General features: G+C 39.2%; 1 protein-coding gene across 2 annotated transcripts in view; it reads left to right on the top strand.

Annotated features, from left to right (window-relative positions):
* Positions 1–17,799, top strand: part of kcnc2 (potassium voltage-gated channel, Shaw-related subfamily, member 2) — a 127,170-nt gene that overhangs the window by 99,253 nt on the left and 10,118 nt on the right. For both annotated transcript variants that reach the window (XM_059326139.1, XM_059326140.1), the window contains exons 2-3: positions 13,569–14,502; positions 17,034–17,204. In XM_059326139.1, coding sequence (XP_059182122.1) covers positions 13,569–14,502; positions 17,034–17,204 — 1,105 coding nt within the window. The remainder of the gene's footprint in view (positions 1–13,568; positions 14,503–17,033; positions 17,205–17,799) is intronic.

The following is a 17,799-nucleotide window of genomic DNA, read 5'->3' on the forward strand; positions in this document are numbered from 1 at the left end:
CAGTCAAATGTAACATTTGCTGAGTTTGTTGATTTTTTAAAAAACTTTATTGAAGGTTTGGACAAATAAACTCAACTTCGTATGAAAGCCACGGGTATAAGCTCTCAAATACTTTTTGAATTTCATTTTTATCTGCTACAGAGGCTGAAAAATCTATTATTTAGTAGGTGTTGAATTTCCAGAAAAACTTCAGGTTTTAGGGGGTCATTTGAAAATCGCCCATAGGTTTTCCAGGCATTTTTTTCCAGGCGCTTTAGGCCTTAATGGGTTAAAGTATAAAAGTAAAAGTAATGTAAGGGGGGAAAATGCCATTCAGTAGTTTTGAAGCAGTACTTTTACACTTTTACTTGAGTAAAAAGCTTGAGTTACTTCAACTTCTACAGAAGTCTATTCAAACCCTAGTATCTATACTTCTATTAGAGTAATGAATGTGAATACTTTTGACACCTCTGGTAGATCTAAAGTTATTATGGATCCCACTGCTTTTCTTGGCAAGATATGCCATGTGTAGCTTTCAAGCACTAGGACTGGCGAGGCTTCCATGAACACAGTTAGTTCATGTCCTACCCCCTGACCAATGAGCTATCCTGACCTTAAGAGGTCAATGCCTTACCTCAGCTATCTGTCTAAGCACTCAGCTGCTATGCATTGCGTGTCTTGCCAAGAAAAGCAGTTGGATTCATAACAATGGATAGATCCACATACTGTAGATATACAGAGGTTTTACTGATATTGAGAAGGGTGTTTTTCAGCTGTTCTCCGTGCTCTGAAAGCTTCACATAACAGTGTTCAGTCAGGCTAAAACGGGACCCGTTTTTTTTCGGACTCCATCCAGCTGCCAAAACCTCTAACCTGGTGGGATCACAGGTTGCCAAAACTCATAAACAATCAACTGTGCAGTCTATTTAACTCTTGTTTACATGCCCCAGTTCATTGGTTACTAGGCAGCATGAAAAGAAGGAGAGAGAGAGAGAGAATAGGGATAGATTCAGGGAGAGAGAGAGAGAGAGAGAGAGAGAGAGAGAGAGAGAGAGAGAGAGAGAGAGAGAGAGAGAGAGAGAGAGAGAGAGAGATGTCGTGTCATGAAGTAGGTGATCAGTGTCGCTCCCTGGTGTGTTGTCAGTAACGTGGGTTGGTGGTGATGTGGAGGAAAGGAGGGGGGTCTCTTTGAAGAGACACAACACTACTGAGTGACAGACACAGAGCAACAGACGGAGGGATGTCTCTGGCCGGGGTCTCTGCTTCCAGCTGGAACTGAGCTCTGAGACTGTGGGAGAGAGAGACATAGAGAGAGAGACTCTGCTGTTTGCATCCTTATCTCTGCACATATATCCACTGATGTTTGGGCATTAAATATAAAATAGGCCAAGTAAAATACCTGTCATCTTCATATGAAGAATGGTTTTGTTGTTGTTTTGTTCCCCTTATCTTGATGTACATTAAATTCGATACTTACAAACAAGGATGCAGATGATGAATATGTGATGCATTATGAATATAAGAATGGTATCACTTTCTGGTAGACAGCCTTTCTAAATGCTTTACAAGTTGTAATTGATGGCTTGAACTTACATTAATTGATTTGTTTGGCCACTTAGGTGTAGCACAGTAAGCTTCCCCCTAATACTGGCACATTATCACCTTACAAACAAGCAGCAAACCTCTGGGTCTGAAAAGTGAAGCCAATGGGGAACTGCTTTAAACCTGCATTCTTTTTAATGTTGAGCAGGGGGTGACTTCACAAAGGCAAAAAAAAGGGAAAAATGTGAAAATGAACCTAACACGGAACCATCGAGGGGGCCGGGGCTATAAAAATGTATTTTTAAGCGTTTACTTGTACTAGAACACACTCCAAGGAGCTGGCTGTTCATTTGGGATTATGGCAGCACCTTGCTAACCAACCTAGCACAAGCATTTGCTGAAAGCTCACCCTCTCATCCAAATATGGTAATTTCTGCCTCCAAAAAGGCCAAGATTGTAAAAGCCACAAACCATGCAAACGGCCAAAAAAAAGCCAATCGCTCCGCCCGCATTGCCCCAGTTGGTTTTGCGGTTTTGTAGTCTGCCTCTTTCCTGTCAACACAGCTTTGACACCTGCATCTTTTGAGAAAAAAAGCGTCTTTTGATGACATTCATCATTTGTGGTGGGTTTGATTCGAGTCTGGCATGAACCGCTCGGACGGGCTATTATGACAGTTCGACACAAATCTAGCACCGGCCAAGCAATACGCAGTATTGACACAGTAGCCTATAGGACAACAAAGATTCTATAATAGAGTATCTCCTGATTGTGAAAAATGTTATGTGAGGTGTTTGCTCTCATTTAGCTCTCAAAGTGCACAAGATTGATGCATTTTACTTAACAAGGAGATGTGTCTTTACCTGCTTGACAGTTTTGACTGAGACTCCAATCTTCCTCAGAAGCGTCATTACTAGTCCTTAAATTAAATTCATTATGAACGTGGACTTAAAATCATTGTTTTATCTTGGTGCCCTGGCTTTTGGCCTTTGTGCCCTCAAAAAATTGACAGTACAAAAGGCCAAGTGGCCTTTTGTACTGTCGAATGACGAAAATGTCGAATGACGAAAATGACGAAAATGACGAAAATGACGAAAATGACGAAAATGACGAAATTCCAGGCCTGAATGTAAGAGTAATCATACAAACCATTAATGGGAACAGCCTGATGGCCGATGTTTCAGTGGTTATGTTCACTTGTTATACACAGTCTATGAGCAGCTTTAATGAACGGTTACTAAATCAGTTAAAAAGCATTATAAAGAACACCTTTGGGTTGCTATATTGTGGAAATTCCCTTTGGCAGAAGTTTTCTTTGTATCAGTAATGTCATTCTAAACACTGGTAAGCCAGTATGACTCACAGGTCTACAGTTGTATTTGTTACCAAGTCATTTATAAGGGCTCACTGGTATCTTAGTCTGTAGTCCAGTCTACTGTCTCGGTAGTTGCCCTACAACCCTTGGTCAATGGTCACTCTTCCCACTGGTGGATGAATTAAAGAGCACACAATCAGACAAAACCCCTGTCATGCTGGAGCAATTCAAAGGTTGTTATAATAATGGCTTTTAACAGGCCTGTAAAGCAGTAAATTATTTATTATCCATCATCCCAAGTCATTATTTACAACTATAAAGTGTACTCAAAAGAATTACTGTAATTTCTACATCACTGTAGCTAGAAATGTGGGTAAACAGGCTCAGGGTTGGTTTACACACAGTATTACATGTGTGCTGTCTTGGCATGCTAAACAGTGACGGCAGCGTTCATGTGGACGTGCAGTTAAACACGTCTGCAGACTTCATGTGTGTACACAGAGGAAAAGCCCTAAATCCAGATTGAAATTATAACTGGGCAATCATGCAGAAACAGAAGGCAAACCACATACGAGCTCAAACCCCCAAACCCCACAGGTTTAATTATGTCAGTGTGTAGACGTGTGTGTGTGTGTGTGTGTGTGTGTGTGTGTGTGTGTGTGAGGTCCTCTTGGACTGCTTTCGCACCTCCGGGTTCTCCTCAGTTTGATGATGTCACAGTGGCTTACCAAGGGCTGAAGCAGCATGGTGGTGGATGGTGGTCTCGGGCCAGGATCGGAGAGCTCAGCCTCCACTCATAGTGTCAAACAGATGGTGACAGTCCCAAGGAAGTGGCAGCAGCGAGCGCTCCGATTGGCCGAGCCAGCAGGGCGGTTTCTGAAACAGAGCCTGAGCAGAGCGATGGGCTGTCTGGTTGTGTGTGTGGGGGGGATTTTTCAGTGGGATGATGCCAAGGTTTGCCCTTCCAACGTGTTGCTGTGCCAACAGATGAAAGGATGTACGGAAAATGTGTGACCCATGAGGGTCGTTCTGTTTTTAGCTTTCTGAGTGCTGGAGCTACAAGGATTCACCACATAATATTTCAAATCCTGGTTGGGTTCAATTCAAGATTCATTTTGGCAAATCTTAGTCACAAGATGACAAATCACTTTCTAGCTTGGCAGCTAATTTCCATTAAAATAATATACATCCCCTAATAATTCAGAAACTCAATATCTCCATTGCCAAATAGTGTTTTGACTTTTCAGAATTCCATTAAATACGCAAACTGTGTCTAGAAAGACATGTTGCTATTGAACATTTTTAAAGCATAATTTTATTGCATTGGGGTGACATTAACACACCTCAGGGACAGATATCTGAACCCAAATCATTTCAGGGTGTGTTTTGCTCCTGGCAATTTACTCACTGTGGCCTTGTTTCTATGGAAACAGAAAAATCATGGCTCGAAAAATGTCTTTTGTGCAGAAAAACAGATAAAATGCTGTAAACAGGAAAACTGAAAAAAATAAATATATATATATATATATATATATACTTTTCCACAAAAACTCATACAACTGCATAGAACAATTTCCAAGCCCTCCAAGTGTTACCAACATGCTATTCATATTTACCAATTTACAATTTTACAACCTGTCCTTCAAACCAGTCTTGTCCTCTCCTCTCGCCTCTGTGTAAACAGCCTGCAGATCCGTCGAAATTTCACTGATTTTTTGACTGTTGGTTTCAGTCATTCATACCTTCCCAGTTGGGCTGAGGAGTGCAGAATTTAATATTTTGAACAGCATCTGAAAACGCTTTATTTTATGATAAAATTTTATATGAAACATTTTTAAAGAAGTGATAAAATATTACTAATATAAGCGTTGATAAGGTTATTTTTTTATGATGCAAGCATTTGTAACACTTCCATCACTGTTGGAAAATACAACACTAATGCCTGTTTTTACAGTTTATGATGAATGATGTAATGTTAGAGATATATTCACACCAAATCAGGTGTTGCGGCGATAGCGCAGGGTTGTGTTGTGTGTTGGAGTGTCACTCAAATGGCACATTTGTGTAACTTCAGCATTTAGCCATGCTTCTACAACGACGAGTGACTGTCCACATCAACACAGAAAAAAAAAAAGCACTGTTATTGTCAAATCTAGGATGTGAGGCATATCAAATCGGTGAGTGACTACTCCGTCTGTGTTTTAGTCATTCATGCTGCTATGTTACGTTGATGTATGCAGCGTGACATCAGGTTATCTTTCACCAAAAAATTATTCTGTTTCAGCTTCTGCCACAGGCCTCTGTTTTTCGGTCTTTTTTTTGGCATCCCCTGCGGTCCAAATTGCGCATTACCAGCATTCAAATAAAAGGGGGGAATGACACCCTGGGTGTCCTCTGGGTGTCTATGATAAAACCTTTTGCGTCAATCATAGTCCATTAATGTGTTTGTGTTATAGGTTATGTGTTGAATTCACAACGTTAACCATGTATTTAAAACTGCGACTGTGCATCTGTATGTGATGAGCGAATTATAAGAACGAGGTGTAAAAAGACACGGATTAAAATGCACATATGACATGACCTTCAAACTGTCATGTTATTTATATGCCTTCCCATGTGGTCACATTGGTCTGGGATAAAGCAACAGGTTTTATAAGAGGGGAAAGTAAACACACAAACCACTCAGTCAGTCACAATCAGGTGCACTGCAAAAAAGTGTTGTCTAATAACAAGACACTAAATCTGAGGAAAATGATCTTGCTGCATGGACAGATAATATCACTTGATAAGATTTCTTAAATTAAGATTATTAAATCTAGAAATAAGCATGTTGTACGCTTAAAATAAGAAATTAACTCTTAAAACAAGATAAAATAAAGTTGCAAGCAGCGATGAACTGCCTGAGAAGTTTCTTACCAAGATTAAAAAAAAACCTTTAGATTTAGTTGTGTTAAAAAGTAGTGTTAGATAATTTAACAACTTGTTAAGAGTTAATTTCTTATTTTAAGTGTTCAACATGCTTATTTCTAGATTTAACAATCTTAATTTAAGAAATCTTGTCAAGTGAAATTATCTGTCCATGCAGCAAGATAATTTCCCTCAGATTTAGTGTTTTTATCTTGGTTTTAGACACCACTTTTTTTGCAGTATGGGGATATGAGAGGAGAAAGTCACTGCTACATTCCTGACCAGACATCAGGCTGAAGTTAGTTTGACTATTGGTCCATATGGCTTTATATTGAGTACATTGACAATCTGCTGCATGCTCCATAAAATAAAGCCCACATGAAGAGGCCTATAGAACCTGATTATGTAATAAATTCCCGATAATGTAATAAAAATCTGCACTTGAGTCCATAGAAAATGTAATAAAACCTGATAATGTAATAACTTCCAGATAATGTAATAAAGTGCATTTCCCAATAATGTAATACACTTTTTACCAATAATGTAATAAAGTATAACACCAAGCACCTTTAGATTTCACCACGTGAACTCAAGTAATGGGTGGTCTGCTGTTCAATTATTACAATATTGGGGAATTATTACATTATCAGGACTTGCGAAATGAAGGCTAATCTGATAATGTAATAACCTCCCATTAATGTTATACTTTATTACATTATTGGCAAAAAAATGTATTACATTATTGTGAAATGCACTTTATTACATTATCGGGAAGTTATTACATTATCAGGTTTTATTACATTTTCAATGGACTCAAGTGCAGATTTTTATTACATTATCGGGGTTATTACATTATCGGGAATTTATTTCATGATCAGGTTCTACAAGGCCAGAGGCTGCAGGTTCGTCACATTTGATTTATTACTGATTGTTGACAAGCCTGTTTGTCCACTCTAACCTGCCGACCACCAAGTTTTTCCTTTCCATTAGCTTGCTAATGTGACGTCCACGCCGATGTATCGGTTACTGTTTACAACCCGAGGCTGCATAGCTCCAGTGTCAGCGTCCTGGCCCGCCGGCTCAGGCAGCTCCCGGCCAAGTGGCAAATGCAATCCACCCGGAGATCGTGTGATCGAAGCTGTTTGATCTGGCATGTTCCTCATGTCTCTTCTATTGGCCGCAGACAGGCAGAGTTCCAGGGAGTGGCAGAGGCGTCTTGTGAAAAATGATGTGATTATGTGGAAGGCCCCCCTGCTACAGGACTGTGACAGCGATCACATCCCATCAGTGTTTGGGATGGTGAAAGGGCTGCTGGCTGAATCTGTTAAGTCCTAATAAATCTCTCAGTTTGTACAGTACATGTAGATAGATACACAGAGCCAGGCTCTTAAGCAATATGGATGCCGTTTATCATTCTGCCCAGTTTTTCTTACTAACGAGGTCTAAGACAGCATAGATGTGATTATAACGTGTGTTAGAAAACATGTTTGACTGATTCTTTCCCGGAGGAGACGTCCAGCTCTTCCTGTGGGTGTTGACTGACTGATAGGAGTCTGAGCTTAATGTGATGCAGTACTGATATGAAAACATTCAACTCAGGCACAATGAAATAACGCTAAAACAGAAACCGGCACAACAAATTGAAGGTTTTATGTTTGCTGTGAATCATCTTGCCAGTTGTTGTTTATGGCGCATAACAATGAACAGCAGCAAATGGTTTCTTGTGAGAGGAGAAAAAAAGATCCTCGATATTTCAGTCACACTTAAAGCAAAGTATAATGTCTTGTTAGTTGCCAATGGAGACTGAAATGTTCATTACAGTATACAGAACAAATCTATTCTGACAGTCTTGCAGTTTTTACCAATAGTCTGGTAAAAACAAAACTGATCACCGATATGTATATGAACAGACAATCAGAGACATAATCAGCTTCTATAAAATAATTATTATTATTAAGTTTATTATGAAAAACTGCATGCCTGTGCACATGTTGAGAACAAGGGCCAAAACCAGGGTCTGAAAAGTGAAGCCAATGTGGAATACCTTAAATTTGCATTCTTTCTAACGGCCAGCAGGGGGCGACTACACTGGCTGCAAAAAGAAGTCATTGTATAGAAGTTTATGAGAAAATGACCCTACATTTTCCGAGTAAAGTATTTTAGGTAATAACCTCTCACACATTTTTCTCAGACGTTTTTCTAAAACAGCATACCTTTTTTTTTTTTACATAAAAATAATTTATTTTGACTACTTTATTGACCTTTTTTTGGTGGTAGATCTTCTCACATTACACATTTGTAAAAACAACTTAATTCCCTTTCATTTCTTTTAATCCTAGAAAGCTGAGAGTTAAATCGAAATAGACTAAAGATGATTTATATAAAAGTCATGCACTTTATGTCACATTCATGGGATACACAAAATGTTTCTGAAGGCTTCCTTTGGCCCACATCCATACTTTGAGCAACAATGCTTAAGTAAGTCGGCCTTTTAAAAAAAAAAAAGTATGGCTGCACTTTGCTATCAAAGATATTAGTGTTAGCATTAGCTCCACCTCCATATATGCCCCCTTCTGGCTCCAAAAATGTAAGTTGCCGACAGCCGAAATGCAAAACTAAAGGCTTCATAGCCGTCATCAAAGCAGTGGGTGACATCACGATGGTAATGCCCATTTCTTTTATACAGTTTATGGTTGAGAGAAGGACGTGAAGGTCACAGGTTTGGCTCCTGCAACAGCTGCCATGGCCATTATAAGCTGTGCCAACATGCGAGAAACTTAAAGCTAAAAGCCTTAAATGTATTGAAAAAAAGGCTGAATGGGGCGAGTCATCAGGCTAAATTAGATCTGCATTGTTCACAGATGGACTGTCTATGCTCCATCCGCCCTGCACTGCCTTCAAAGGGCAATTTATAGAAGTGCGGGACTTATTTAGCATGCAGAGTGTGTGTGCTGGAAATCAGGATGTCGAGAAGCATGTGCCTGTTGCAATCACATGGTAGAGAGGCACCTTTGCATTTTTAATGTTGATCATAAATAACCTTGTGAGGCTGCGTGCATAAACGGGTATCAGTGTGTGCACCTGCATGTTAGTGTAATGTGTATGCATGTGCGTTTGGTGTCTGGCTGGTTTAATGTGACATGATTCAGCTGTTACAGGCCCGTGTGCACTGGGGAGATGATATCCTCGCTCTGCAGACGTGAACGCGACAAAATTACAGCCCAGCACGAGACTGCAGTTGTCATTAGTTGGCGCAGCATCCAAGCAGCCAGAGGAAACAACTCAGGTTGTCCTGCTGCTTGTTTCAGCCAATGTCATGATAAGGCAGACAGAGATAAAGACACAGGGAGGTCTGAGATAGGGAGGAAGTCAGGATTTAACAGCAGGAGGAGAATAGCTGTATTAAGAGTTTGCATGTTTCGAGTAAAAATCCAAACTGAAACACCTCGAATACTTTAATCACCACTGTTAGCAGTGTGCCTTGCACATTATAGGGTTAGTATGATGTTATGTGCATCATTTTTCTAATTCTCAGAAACTAGACAAATGGTCAAATTTTCAATTTACATGTACGTTATTTTGAATGGACGGTTGACATGTTTTTTTACTAGAGTTGGTTGCATAAAGATTAAATGCATTGATGATAGGCACTATATCTATAATTGGGGGTTCAATGACCCTGAGTGATAGACCATGGCTCTCTCAGGTATCCATATTTGTTTAAGTTTTGAGGAATTTTCTGACAATAAAGTCTAACTATAGCATTGTTCAGTGTTAATAAGAATGCTATCAGGATGAGAAGGTTTCCAAGTTGAACCAACTGCGACTTGAACCAACTGCAAACCAGCACCAGCCCAGTAAAAGAACTAGGTTTGTGTTGGTCGAAAAGGGGTATCAGTGATGAGTCAGGAGTCCCAAAAATCGAGCTTTGAGTCCGAGTCCAAGTCACCAGAGTGCATGTCCAAGTCAAATCACGAGTCATGAAAAACAGCTTCGAATCCAACTCAAGTCTGAGTCCAGGACTTCTAGTACTCGATCCCTGGTTCCTCTAAATAAAAAAATAACGTTTTAAACAATAGCCCTTTACACTGATATAAACTAATGATGTATGTGCTGTTCTCGCCTCTATTACTGCATTGCTACAGTCATATGTGTATAGAACAATATATATTTCCCAGCGAAGGATTGTGTACATGCCTCAGAAAACTGGTCTTGTACAACCCTGAATCCAAAAATTCAGGATGTTGTCAGAAATGTAAACAAAACACTATAATTTGCTAATCCTTTGTAAGATATATTCAACTAAAATCTGTAGAATTACAATATATCTTATGTTCAAACAGATAAACCTTTGCTTTTGTAAATAAACACATGGAAATAGTGTTATACCAGGCTGCAAACATGTTTATTTCTACCCTAAAGTTATGCATTTTGACATGGGGTTCTACGGATATTGGCTCAGTTATTTTCAGCCTCAAGTGGCCATTCAAGGAACTGCAGTCTGGCAGTTCCATATTGGCCTCATTTTTTAGCCCCAGAGGTTGCTGCTTGGTGAAATCATTTCATTTTCACAGTGTTACTGTGCAGGTTTACAAGTGAGATCAACAGCAGATCTGGTGTCTTGTTTACTTCCGCCTCCAGTCTAGATCCTCTCCAGTGTCTATATAAGCAGCAGCCTTAATAGACCAAATGCAGTGCAGTCATAAGCTTATAGTTACAGCTACTTTTGTGATGCTCTGTCTTTCAGTGTGCTGTATAATATTCAGCATTATCAAAAACTGTATATTCATTGAATATAGAGAGTGGATGATGCTGAGTAACTGCTGACTGATGCTGAGTAACCTCATCCCTGTGGTTTTGCAGCATGCTTTGGCTTTAAAACGTGTCTGAATGAGCAAGAAGAACACACGCACTTAAAGGATGATAAAGACGTATATATAATATATGAAGAGAGCGCATGCTAACAGCAGTAGAGCCAATGCACGCACACGGTTCAGAAGCAGGGTGACCCAAATAGTGGCAATGATATTTTGAGAGTGTGTGAGTCATGCAATCCAAAAACAAGGCAGGGTGTGAAACGACTTCTTCAGGGCTCAGTAGGCAGAGCGCACCAGTGGATGGATTGTGGGAGGAAGGTGGAGAAGGAGCATAGTAGGCTGCGTGTGTGGAAATCTGCTCTGTCTAGCTCTCACAGAAAGCTGTGGATGTTTGCACATTCAGCCTGAGCTTCTTCCAGGGCGGCGGAAAAGCTGGATGTGAGCTCTGCATCTGACAGGTGGTTCGATAAACACTTTGAAGAAGAAGACCAAAACAAGAGAAAAAAAAATCTGTATGTGACTCATCACTTAATACTGTTAGCATACAGATTCAGCTGCAGTGTATCAACATGCTATCATTTTGCCAACTTCAGTTCACAGTTACAGTTCAACAACTTAAGGATAATTATGAACTTTTGGAACAGGACTTTCTATTAATAACAAGCAGTGCGTCATATAATGCATTCTGCACTTAGTGGAGTATTATTAGTATGGCTGCATCAAAGACTATTTTCATTATTTATTAATCTGCCAATTATTTCTCGTTTAATTCGGGGTACAAGCAGCGCACACTGCTGTTTTTGTTGTCATTATTCTTTCTTTCTTTCTTTCTTTCTTTCTCTCTTTCCACAAGACCAAAATCAGGTGCTAATTTCACCCCATACTCAGGCACAAAAAAAAGACACTAATTGACCTTAAAGTGGTTCAATCAAGTTTACGTTTTCACAATTATCTTGGCATGGCATAGATTTGAAATTGGTGTAGATTAATTTGATCTTTTTTATCTTATTGTTGCAGCAACAATAATTGGTGTCATAGCTCTAACCATTTTCTAGTGGTAGAGTGCCACTGGCACTCTAATGTCCACATCCCTTGCTTTCCCTTGTTGCCAATAACATTTTCACAAATCGAATATTCCTTGTCTCTTCTCTATGACTTCTCCTTAAGCTGGTGAGTATATTGCATTCTCATAAAAAGTCCTTATTTCTATGCATTCCTCTATGTTGGCCGTAAACATGAATGAAGGGGTCACCAAATACGCCCAGGAGGACTATTTGGTAAATGGTAAATGCTTTTATCCCAAGCACTATAGACTGCACTCATTCACCCACACTGGTGCCACCATTGGGAATTCATTCACACTCACCAATGAACGCAGCATCAGGAGCCATTTGGGTTTCATTATCTTGCTCAAGGATACTTCGACATGTAGGCTGCCATGGTCAGGGATCGAACCACCAACCTTCCAGTCAGTGGGGAACCGCTCTACCGACTGAACATTAACATTGTAACACCTGTTTTAAGTTCTGTAAGGAGACACAAACAATTATCACAGACAGTGTTAGAGATGACAGAATGTTGCCAGCGGAGGCGAGAACTATCTGTATCCTGCAGAAGAGCATCAGCACATTTGTTAGAAAGCTTTATTAGGCTTCACAGTTTTGTCCCTGGCAAACATGTCAGCAGACATCTTAAAGGTAGAGTTGTGCCAATCACAGTTTTTTTATTGTGGTTGATTGCAAAACAATCTGTAACTGTGAAACTGTCACTGCTCAGAATGTTGATCAGGCACAGTCCTGCAAATAACTGAATACCTAAGTAAAGCATGAAAGTTCATTATTGACTTTGAAATTGGACAAAATAATCTTGATTAAGCTCCATTTATTATTTTATTTCCGAGGCTTCGTTAATTGGTGGAGTTGGCTCGATTGTCAAAGATCAAAAAGGCCATTTACATAGCTGCCAAAAACGTGTAATGAAGCTAATGTGGAAGTGCCCAAAGGTCCTTGTAAAAGACCTTAAGGTGATTAAAATCTCCAAAAAAGATAGCCAGTGAACTATGAATTAAGATGACTTTGTTATACCTAATAATGTAACTTGTAAATCCTTATTCAACATAACTTGTCTTTTTACTTCCTCTATAAACGATTAAATAGACCCCTCCAATGAATATTCGACCACTATTAGCAGTAATAATTGATTACTCAAGGATTAACAGCATTGTTTCTACCTTATGTGTTGCTGAATACGTATGTTCTTATCTATATAGCAAAGGGACATAGTTTTATGGGCTTACACCATTTGGTTCCATGCCTGGATGAATCTGAATCATAGTTTTTTTTCACTTTTATGACTTTAATCCCTACTAGTTTAAGTTTGACTTTCAATTTCTGTACTTGACCTGGTCACAACTAGTATGTGTAAGTAACCTGTGACGAGAAGTCATAAGAAGACATCCCCTCATGTGGTTACATGCTAAAGAGGTGAGGAACCATTGATCTACAGTGAATGCAGTCCTTCATGTTTTCATTGCTATCAGTGCAATTTTACTACATGATTTAAAAACTACGTTCTATATTCCATTTATATGGAAAGAAAAAATGTCCAAAATACTCACAATAAATACATCTCACAAAAAAAGCACCTTTTCCCAATTCACCAATGACTCTGAAGTCTTATGTTTCCTAGCCAAGCATACCAGCAGCAGTGAATTAAATCTGACTGCATCTGCATTCCTGTGCTCCATTCCCACCAGGAGCAAGGGGGAAGTGTGTGATTATTTGTTGCTCTTGCTAATAGATTGCTCTCTTTCTCTGGAGTCCATTCAGATTGATGCAAGTTAATTAAAGTAGTCTGAGATCACTCTCTTTCTCTAGAGTAAATAAAATAATTGATCTTGGTGTATGTATCCTCAGCCAGGGTATAGAACATCAAGGTTCATGTCATCGCAAACGAGAAGGTTGGAACGATAGTAACATATGTTCTCTTTTTCTTTTTCCCTCTCCTGTAGTTTATAGCCTTTGCATCTTTGTTCTTCATCCTGGTATCCATCACCACCTTCTGCTTGGAGACTCATGAGGCTTTCAACACCATTATCAACAAGACTGAGCTGATGCAAAACAGCAGCGTGCCAGACTCAGGACCGCAGTACGAGATCGAAACTGACCCTGCGCTCACCTACGTGGAGGGTGTGTGCGTCTTCTGGTTTACCATCGAGTTCCTGGTGCGTGTGACCTTCTGCCCGGTCAAGTTGGAGTTTATTAAGAGTCTTCTCAACATCATCGACTTTGTTGCTATCCTGCCTTTCTACTTGGAGGTAGGGCTGAGTGGCCTTTCTTCAAAGGCTGCCAAGGATGTGTTGGGTTTCCTCAGGGTAGTGCGCTTTGTTCGTATCCTGCGTATCTTCAAGCTAACACGTCATTTCGTGGGGCTAAGGGTGTTGGGCCACACATTACGGGCCAGCACCAATGAATTCTTGCTGCTCATCATCTTCCTGGCATTGGGAGTATTAATTTTTGCCACCATGATCTACTATGCCGAACGAATCGGCGCTCAGCCCAATGACCCCACTGGTAGCTTCCACACCAAGTTCAAGAACATCCCCATTGGCTTCTGGTGGGCTGTAGTAACCATGACAACACTGGGCTATGGTGACATGTATCCAGAGACCTGGTCAGGCATGGTCGTGGGCGCATTGTGCGCCTTGGCAGGTGTGCTTACGATAGCCATGCCTGTGCCCGTTATCGTCAATAACTTTGGGATGTACTACTCCCTGGCCATGGCCAAGCAGAAGCTGCCCAAGAAGAGGAAGAAACACATCCCTCAGACGGTGCAGGGAGGATCCCCTATCTACTGCAAAGCCGATCTCAACACCACCTGCAACAGCACTCAAGGTGACCTGTGCCATGTCAAAGGGAGCAGGGTACTAGAACGAAACCGCTCAGGTAAGATCATATGGCCATACCAAGTCCATAGGAGAGCAGATATGTGAGCAACCACACCTTGGCATTAAAGTTCAGGTTACCCTACATTGTGTTATATATATATATATATATATATATATATATATATATATATATATATTTATATATATATATATATATATTTATATATATATATATTTATATATATATATATATATATATATATATATATAGTGACAGCAAGAAGAATTCATAAGGGATCTCATCTCAGGTAGAAAGCAGTGTCCATTTGACAGATGCCCCCTTGAGACAAAAAAATGTTTTCCCCCTAGAGACCCACTCTAACAGCGGCTCCTTCACAGGAGACTGAGCTCTTTTGCCTTGCAGCCTCCATTTCTGGTTGCCACAGTGATAAGTAAGACAACGCACAAGGTGCTGAGACGAGGAGATAGTCCATTGAAATACCTTATGCTGATAAAAATGCCTAGTCCTTCTGTCCAAGTCTTTCCTCCAGTAGGGATTGTTTATTTGTTGTTGAGACTGTAGGTAGCTGTTTTTCCCTCCAGGCCCGCATCAGTAATTTACTCTTACACATCTGATATTGATGGAAATTAGTGTCGACCTCTGTATACTGGCTTTCTTTGAATTCTACAGCAGACATTCTCAAGGGAAGGTGCACCCTATGGGCTCTTCACAGTCTATTTGTTTAAGACCAAGAACCTTATATTTAATAAGCATAGAATAATTCAAGCCTCAACTAAATGTACAAACAGAATCAATCTGGTTTTGTTGCCCATGTGATTTTCTTAGAGGTCATTTCAAATACACAGTCTGCAGGGTTACTTTCCTCTTCAATGTCCTTTTTTTCCAATTGCCTTGTGCTCTATGTCACATTGTTAAAGGTTTCATTTAACATGTACTGTATGGTCATTTCCATCACACGTGAGAGGTTGGGCCAGGATTTACTCTAAGATTATATATTAAACCTTTATGATGACCTAAAGAAATAAACTTTCTGGCTATTGACTAATAATTGAAATTCTTTGACGTTATAATATGATTGAACATTGTGGACCCAAGGCACCAGTTCTTGGGAAAAGGGTTTTCCCTTTACTAAACTTAAAAGAATAATATTACACTGGCCTCATTCGTTGTAGTGATGGATGATGTCCATCCAAGTGCAGCAGTATGACTTTTTTATGTGCTTTTAACAGAGGCTAAAGCTATATCAGGCTGTGGCCTGTTGAGAATAATGCCAACCTAATCTTTTTAATTACGCCATATGCAGGCATCCCACAAGTAAATACTGATTTTTTTTTTTTGCCTCATAAGAAAGCATTGTGTCTTTCTCATCCACTGGAGCTCCACACACACTGTCTGACCTTTGACCTCCATTATTAAAAGCTACTTTTCCTTTCATATAAGGACCAGACTGGTCTCAAAAACGTCAATGTAAGGCTTTGTACATGCAACAAAATAATATGGTTGATGGGCCAAAACAATGGCGAACTTTAACCCAGGAGAACAAGGTCTGTGTGAAATCAAAAGTAAATTACTTTATAATGTACGTATGTAATTACATTTTAACTTACATGGCTCACGTCACCCTTATTCACTGTTTAAATTGTCTTTTACAATGCCTAACCATGAAGTTTTTTGCCCTGAGCCTAGGTCAATGGTTTTGTAGCATAAATTCACAGAAACGTTTTTTTACCACTGTGAACCGTATTTGTGTATTTTTTTTATTTTACTTTTAGGATCAAAGACATTTGGTCATTCACATTAACAAAGACACCAGAGAGCAAAACGGTGTAAAAAAAAGAAAAAAGAAAAAGAAAAGCTATTGCCAATAAATGTAACTCACTCAAATGGAACTAAGTGTAACAATTGTAACAATTTCCTGGTAAGGGCAGTTTTCTCTGTCTGTTTATATACTGTCATATTGTATGTATTATAATCAGTAGCTTTTTTTGATGTTTTATAATTATTTCTTTTTAATAAGAAAGAAATCATCTAAGGATTCACTGTAACAACAAACCATTAATCAAGTCAAGTGATTATGTTTTTATAGCCAAGAATCACAAATTGCATTAAAAGTTGGACTTGATAAGAAATAACACTTAATCCATCAATTCATTTGAGAAATATTCCACTAAGAGGAGCTTATTATTGTTTTTAAAGAGAAATGTTACTGACATCAAAGTTGCACAAGATTAAAAGCCAGACGTTTAGTTTCTTAGCAACTTATATCTAAAAATGAAGGGATATAATTATAACTTTTATATTATTGAATTACTTAGTATCTGTGTTTAAAATCAGGGGAATATTGATGCCACTATTGAAGCTTTAACAGTATGGTAAATTCAGTTCTTAGGCATTTTATTTTACTAAATCTAATGTCATCAGCTCAGGATTCAACTCTTTTTTTGTCAGAATATTATAAATTATGAATTAAGGAAACAATTTAGGATGTGAAATATATTACTGGAACCAGCAAAAAAGAAACCCTGCCAAAATATTTTCCCTAACTTGGCCTGTTTGTCTTCTCACAGTTCTGTCAGCAGACTGCAGCGGGGGTAGTGACCTGACCATGTCTCCAGAGGAGAGGGTCCCCATGCGAAGGTCCAGCACCCGGGAACAGGACCGCCGGAGTGGGGGGACGTGCTTCCTGCTCGCTGCTAGTGATTACACCTGCCCTGCAGATGGAGGGTTACGAAAAACAGGTAACTGCATGTGGAATTCAACTGCTTTTTAATATGATTAAATTGAACTTTTAAAGTATGGATTTATTTATTATTTATTTTGTATGTAAGTATATATATATATATATATATATATATATATATATATATATATATATATATACATATTTTAGAATATTTTCTTGTCTTAGAGAATACGTTTGAAATCCATGCTTTTGACTGTGCATTAATACTGGTTCATTCTTCATTCATTAGTCATCACTTATAATTCCGGGTTAGGTTTTATCTCAAATCTCAAAGATTTACTATGACTTTTTTTTCAGTATGTGTGGACTACTCTTTGAATAAATTGAACAACCAGTCAGAGCAGTTTATATTTCAGTAATGTTTTACGATAAAAAATACAGAAAATCAGTCAAAATCCTCATCAGCTGATCCGTGTCCTTAGTGACTGGGACACCAACATCCCTGGAGGGGGAGAGGTTTGTTCAGGCCTAGTCAGCTCAGGTAACGTAACCTGTGGATCTGCTGCTGCGGCTGCCAGCAGTGACATGCAGCATTACTTTTTAAGCAATTCTGAGGGGCAACAGTGTCCATGCAGCTGACTCAGAACTGC

This window comes from Centropristis striata, chromosome 22 (genome assembly GCF_030273125.1).
Source record: "Centropristis striata isolate RG_2023a ecotype Rhode Island chromosome 22, C.striata_1.0, whole genome shotgun sequence".
In the NCBI taxonomy this organism is placed as follows: domain Eukaryota; kingdom Metazoa; phylum Chordata; class Actinopteri; order Perciformes; family Serranidae; genus Centropristis; species Centropristis striata.